Source organism: Mus pahari, chromosome 22, assembly GCF_900095145.1.
Source record: "Mus pahari chromosome 22, PAHARI_EIJ_v1.1, whole genome shotgun sequence".
NCBI classification, from domain to species: Eukaryota; Metazoa; Chordata; class Mammalia; order Rodentia; family Muridae; genus Mus; species Mus pahari.
The window spans coordinates 21,249,027-21,256,221 of NC_034611.1; the positions used below are offsets into that span (position 1 = coordinate 21,249,027).

The 7,195-nt window shown below is 34.3% G+C and overlaps 1 protein-coding gene across 2 annotated transcripts in view; it reads right to left on the minus strand.

The window, feature by feature from the left end:
- Window positions 1-2,024: 2,024 nt before the first annotated feature.
- Fam92a (family with sequence similarity 92 member A) overlaps window positions 2,025-7,195 on the minus strand; it is an 18,038-nt gene continuing 12,867 nt past the window's right edge. Inside the window, exons 7-9 of one of the 2 annotated variants that reach the window (XM_021222225.1) lie at window positions 5,851-5,964; window positions 4,049-4,168; window positions 2,025-2,840 (exon numbers count right to left, since the gene is read on the minus strand). In XM_021222225.1, coding sequence (XP_021077884.1) covers window positions 2,757-2,840; window positions 4,049-4,168; window positions 5,851-5,964 — 318 coding nt within the window. In that variant the 3' untranslated portion in view covers window positions 2,025-2,756. The remainder of the gene's footprint in view (window positions 2,841-4,048; window positions 4,169-5,850; window positions 5,965-7,195) is intronic. The other variant, XM_029533355.1, reaches the window with a different exon arrangement.

Sequence of the window (7,195 nt, forward strand, 5' to 3'; positions counted from 1 at the left end):
GACAACTAAGATAAAGCTTAAAGTGAAAGGTTATTGAACATGCTCCTCAAACAGGCCTGGGGTGGAGTGGTAGTGGTGGGTAGAGAACAGCTGTTAAACAGAAGCACTGTGTCTTGATTTTTGTTTATCTTTTATATGAGTCAGTGATTTGCATGTGTGTATGTGAACCATGTGTCTGTGGAGCTAAGCAGAGTTCATGAGATTCCCTGAAACTGGAACTACACAGTTATGAGCCACCATGGGCCTGCTGGGAAGTGAGCCCTACAACAGCAGTTTGTGCTCGAAACTGCTGAACCATCTCTCCAGTTCTGTGCCTTGATTTGAAATAAGTACTGTGGCTGTCTTATTTTCTCAATTATCAGTTATCAGGCTTACTATACATGTATTGGTGTATTTGTATGGAGGCTAGAATTCAAAGGTGGTATTTTGCTCACTTTTTACTTTTTTGAGGCAAGGTCTCTCACTGAAACTGGAGTTCACCAATTTGTTGGATGGACTGACAAGCAAGGATCTTCTGTATTTGCTTCCTCAGAGCTTTCAGGTCCTTATGGTAGTACAGCAAACACTTTACTGACTGAGCCATCTCCATCAGCTTCAGACTTACGATTTTGTAAACTTCATTATAAAGGTTTATTGTAGAAAACTTGTCTCCCAATTAGTAGAATGGGAACTATTATTACACATCTCTTTCTAATATTGCCTTGAGTAACGTGTTGATTTAACTTCAACTGGCCATCATAGTAGGTAATATTTATNCCCTGGAACTTAGTAAATGGAGCAAGTCAGAGTGTTCTCCTTGTTTATCAGCTCTTGGGAACTGGACACAACTGCTTCAGACACATGAGAGAATAGTCCTAAAGCTTCATGTTTTCATTACCCAGCTCCAGTAATTTCGTGACCAGTTTCCTGTCTACGGACAGTTGGTATGCTGGGAGTGTATTCCTTTTAACAAGAGACCCAATGTCTGTTTGCATTCAAGTGATACTTTTTTTCTTTTCAGAATGTACATCAAAAAGAGTAAATACCTAGAAAGTAAACTTAATCCTGTATGATATGTAAAACCATCCTAGAAGTGTTTTCACCAAGCAGCTAAGAATATTGTTAAAAAGTAGTGACTTTTGATCTTTATTTCCTATTAAGCAGTGACCTTGTCACTTTTATTTTTACATATTAGCAGCTGATGTTCAGAAGTACCAATCTGATAACCTTAATTTCTATTAGAGATGTAAAAGTATAGGCTTTTTAACATGTTGGTGGTTGCCTGGGGGGGAGTCAGGGGGTGCTGGGAATGAATCCCAGGGCCTCAAAATGCATTTTAGACTAATGCTAACCACCAGCCCAGTTTTCCCATTTTTAATGTAGGTACATGGTTATTGGTTGTGTTAATAGTCATAAAATAGCTTGAGTTTTGCCTCGCTGCCCACAAAATGTGGTATATAATACTCCTTTTATTATGTTCATCTTTGTGTTTTGATAGTCTTACATAGACTATGTTGATCCTGAACTCACTGAAGCCAAGGATCGTCCTGCTTCTGGCTTCTAAGTAGTCGGAGAACAGGCTTGTACCGCCACACCTGTTCTTAGAACATTTTCTGAAGAACAGCGACTGCCCACAATTGTTGGCTGTCTTAGACATTAACTTGGTGAGTCAATTGATGCTTGAGAAAAGTTACTATTTGTTGAGCAGCATCAGATATACCATAGCTATTTCCTCCTAACATCCAATTTTAATACTGACCAAGAATATATAAAATTTCAGTAACACCCTCACTTCCTTAATACCTACCTAGGGGCTTTAAAGCATTCTAAGCATTTCATCTTAGAAAGTACCAAAGTAATTTTAAAAGTATTCTCAGGAAGCAATACTTTGTTGAAAACAAACTTTTCTGATTTGATCATTGCTTTGAGATTCATAAAAGCATGGATCTTTACCAAAAGAAAATGGTAAGATATAACAAAAGTTTTGTAGGTTTAGGAATAAAGTATATACATGTTGACAGCGGTGGCTTGATAAGACAGTAGAGTGTGTTTAATGACATTCTAAGAGAAGGCAATGTTTCTAACAAAGTACTTGCCTCCCAATTATTAATAACTTATACAAGTAGAATGGGCAGAGCTGTAGAGTGAGAGCAGTTTTGTTTTGAAAGAAGAAAGGTTGAATATGGCCTTTTAAAATTAGAATGTAATCATATGTACACTTATAAAACCTGTTATCAGTATCTCATACCATTACTGTGTTCAGTTTTAGTTGAAAACACTAAATTTTCATACCAGGTGATGAAACATAAGGTTATATAATAAAAGTAAAAGAAGCAGTGTTTTTACTTAAAGGCTTTAGGGCATAGGATTATTAACTGACCTCTTCTGGTAATCAAATCCTGGAATTTTATCCTAAAAGAAAGTATGAGGAATTATTAAATCTTTTGTTACATACTTTTTCCACCTTTAATAGGTATTTGTCTTTGTGTCTCACACACGTATAGTGCATTAAATCTGAAATGCTTAGAAATACAATCCTTTTTAATAGAACATATACAGAGAAACTATATACTACCATATATAGGATGATGAAAGAAAGACTATTTAATCCAGAAAAAAATCATTTTTTATCAGCATAATTTCCTTTAATTTCCCCTCCAACCCCAGTTTCATAGTAGCATTTCATTTTACAGTTTAACCTGTCAAGTGAGTATAAAGTGATCCTACATTTGCAGGTTAACTGACATGAAAACAGAAATGTGAATTCTTTTTGTAAATTAGTTTTCGTCTTCTGTAACATCTAATTCCTCATCATCTTCATCTTCTACTTGTTGATCCTTCCTTGTTCGGCAGGTGGATATCTGTTGAAAAATAACACATGAAAAAATAAATTTTTTTTTTACATGTCTGGCATCTTTTTTCCTGTTTTTATGAGAAAAGAACTATAGAACAAATATTTCAGAAAATAAGTTCCCTGTGATTTTTAAGGTCGAACTCTCTATTTCTATATCTGATTCTAGTAGTATCCTTCAGTAACATAAAATACCATTACTGTGTATTGTGAATTAAATGGTAAGTTAAAATTAAACAGCCTTTAATAATAATAATTATCAAAGTGGATGGTAGAACCAGGTAAGTCTGTTTGACAGCAGCAATGTTGATAATAGAAATGTGTTATGGATTGAAAAGAATTCTAGCTATACATCTTTTGTTTCCCTTGGATACCTTACTTCTAGCTTCTCTGAGGGTGATTTACACCACACAGGATACTCTGGGCAATGTTTGAACAGCAGAAGTGGTCAGGTTGTGGATGTGTGTTGCTACAAACAGATGCTGCTAAATATCTCTAAGAGTATATATACACTCAACTACCTAACCCCCAAGAACTTGATCTAAAGGTAGTAGGGCTAATATTAAAAATACTGTAGTATACAAAATTTTTTGATTCAGTTTTAAATAGAATTTTATATGGAATATAAATACTAACTTTATGGAATATGTATGTCCAGAGTAAAATAATAAAATGTTAATTTTGCAAGGGGGGAAAGATGAATGTAAAAGAAACAGTGCACAGAATCCAATGACAGGAAGTTTTACCTATACAAATTTTACTTTTTGAGATTGTTTTTTTATTCAGTTTTAAAATTCTGAGGCAAAGCAGATTTTGGTATAGTACAGTCATTTTATGGGTTTGGCTATTGATCTTAAGAGCTATATTCTGAGTCCATGAGTTATATTCTGAGCCCATGAGTTATGCTTAGGAAAATGCCACTTTTAGGTATAATTTCTAAATAGATTAAGCTCACAATTCGACTCTAGGTGTTAGATACAGCAAATCGACATGAGCACTGTTCTATCTTTCCTATCCGTTTCTTTAGTGTTCTGCCACAGAGAGTAAGTAAAGTGTGATTTCAGAAACTTTTCATTTTCAGTGAAAGATGACAGCCAGAGATAATACATTGTATGAGGTCACCTAACAAGGGAAATACTTTTTAGCCCTGAACAACATAGACAACAACTTAAATTCCTTTATAGGATTTTCTGTTTTGTTTTGTATTTTTAAGCTCACCTGTCCAGTTCCAGATGTGCACTTAGTTGACAATGATCTCTGAAGAGGTGACTTTGAATTTGCTCTTACAATATCTAAACGAGATGGATAATCTGATAGGTACAGAGAATTTCGGAAAACCTATTGCAATATAAAACAACATTTTAAATTGAATACTAAATGAACATCTAGGTAAGCAATGAACATTTAGGTAAGCAATGAAACAGTTTAAGTTGGACAGTAAGTGAACATCTAGATAACCAACTTATATTCTTAATTACAAATCTAGTTAAATTAGAAAAGTAGGGTAAAAAATTGTACAAGAACCATGTAAATTGATAAATAGTGTAGAGCAGCCATGAAATTGTCTGACAGGCAACTGTAATCCAGTGTGCTATGCATTTGTCCTTGACAAAGCAAATAGAATTGTCTCCCCTCAGCCTTTACTGACTTCACTCCAGCTGAGCTATTGTGCATAGTGCAAGGATAATGGCAGCATTAGAATCTGGACTTGTAGTATTTCCAAATGTTGTCAATGTTTTCCAAGCCTTCTTAACTCTTGTATGTACCCCATGTTCCTCAAGTTATGAATTTTAAACACCTCCCTACAAACTCTTCCACTTCTTAAAAAAGCAATTGCCATTCCAATTTTCTTCCAATGTGTATTTTTCCTTCACAATCAAAACTACAAATTTACAAAGACTTGGTTTCCACAGGTTCCATCTCAATCGTCCTAATGTTTGTAATCCTTTAATAAAGTTCCTCATATTATGGTGGCCTCCAATCTAAAATTATTTCTTTGCTTCTTTATAACTAATTTTGCTTGTTATGAATTGTAATGGTGTTTTTCTGATGTTTTCTTACGTGATTCCCTACCTTCAAAGTGTCACAACCATGGGTTGAGAACTGCTGGTGGGCAGTATAGACTATTTTAATTATAATCCCAACATTTTGAGAGGTATTTGGCATAATCGGTGTTGCAGTTAGTGCTGAGTCATCTTAGGATGTAAGTAGCATAGTTTTCCATTTTATAACGATAAGGTTAATTTGCTCAATACTACTACACTCAAATGTGAAAGAAATTCACGAACACATCTACTATATAGCCCTGAAATGTTACATCTATCTCTTCTCTACTTAGTAGCTCGCTTATTAAGAGCAGTGGTAAGTTAGAAAGAGCCTGCCAGAGCAAGGTGGACAATCTTAAGAACTAAATACATAGCAGTTCACAAGTCAGGAATGATAGAGAACAGAGACTGACAAGATACTCCGGTTTTGCGGGAAAAGTACACAGATCACTTGAACCTGTTACTAAAAGCAGTATTTTTTTCCTTGCAGGAAATGGTACAAACTTCAAGTGTAGTTAGCCTTAAGAACAAAGCATTAAGAATCACGATGTGATAGACTTTTAAGAGTTTACTCCCACCTGTGCTGCAAAAAGAGCTGTCAGACCCTTGGGAAGTTTCTTCACTATATTTCAGTTTTAAGGGAGGAAATAAGTATTTTTTACTAAAGTTGATGGACCAACTAGCATAGTTAAAATACATAGATCTGTGCAAAGCAATGATTAAATATTTGCTATTTTATAATTGTTTTGTAAAAGTTCAGTTCAGTAATCTTTTACTAACACATTGGAATGAATGAGAATGAAATAGTAGCTTGAGTACTTGGAGAGAGTACTCAGTCATCTTTTAACCAAGTATAGTGGAAAAATCACAAAAGAGCAGTACTTTGGGTTACACATGATAATATAGACCATTACCATATAAACTGAAACTCTAAAACATCTGTACACTAACAACTGAGTTTAGATGTAGGCCTACCTCTAGGTCTTCATCCTCATCAATTTTTTGTATATTTTGGTAGGCAGCAGTGAAGACCTCTAAAGCTTTTCCATGAAATAACATTTCAATTGTGATAAACTCAGATAATATGTTCTGAAAAACAAAAAGATTGAAATTTTAAAAAGTTTTTTTTTAAAGTTTGTATGTATTTAAGAACCACAGAGTTTCATATTCTCCATTATATAGTCTTAAGTATTTTGTATTACTAAGACCTAGTTTTTGGACAAGAGAAAATATAACTGAAATAAAGGCTTTTTACAGCAAAATACTTAAATTGTGCAAAGTGTTGCTATACTCACTATTCACTTTTTCTTTTAGTTATCTTCATACAAGTAATTTTAAAAAATTGTACGCAATTATATAAACCAGTATTACATGCCTATAAATATTTGTGTTAAAAATCTGAAACTAATAAAAGACTCACTTCGGCAAATAGACATGAAAGTGATCAACAATATTTTTTACTTGTAGGTCATAGGGGACTCTGGTACTAGCATGTACAACTGATTATCATAATGAATATCACTATGTTTAGGTACCATTTGGAATTTCATATTAACATTTCCAGAGGTGTACAGGGACACCTTAAGAGAGATTGTGTGGCTTCTGCTAAGTGTAGGCGTTAATTCCTTAATTTTTAGTTTCCCTAAGATAGGGTAAAAAAAAAAATCCACAAAGGAATGATGCTATTGTGCTACTATATAAGGACATGATCAGATCAATAAGACTTTAGAAAAATGAAGCATTTCACCAAAGTTGCCCACCAAAGTCATTTACAGGGTATCAAAAAGAATGAATGTAAAAATAAGAGCTTCACATGCTTGTTAGAGTGAAAATGACAAAACGATTAGAGGAAAGCTCAGAGAAACCACCATTGATCTGGCAATGGATATTTAGCTGTGACTCTAAACCACAAGCAACAGAAGAAACTGAATAGATGTCCCTAAAATTGAAATCAAATGAACTATCACAGCACCTAGAAAATAACTTAGTTTTGCACACTAACATTGGTCAATCTTTTCCATGTACATTAATAATCTTGTGATAAGATGCTGAAGTAGCACCATAGTCCATAATATGTAAGCTTCACAAACCTATGTCTGAGAAATTTCTATTCTGCACTTGATATCACCAGTGAAATGCTTTCTAAAGAGGCATCTGGTTAATTATGTATAAAATGGTTTGTGGTAATTGGTTCAGTTTTACAAACAACAGAATTTTAAATAGGGGAAGTTAATAAAGGAGACACCTCCTGTGCTGTGTGTTCTTTGAAAGTAATTGACAGAAAACTACAAACCAGCAGGATGCCCTGTGCCTCAGCAGC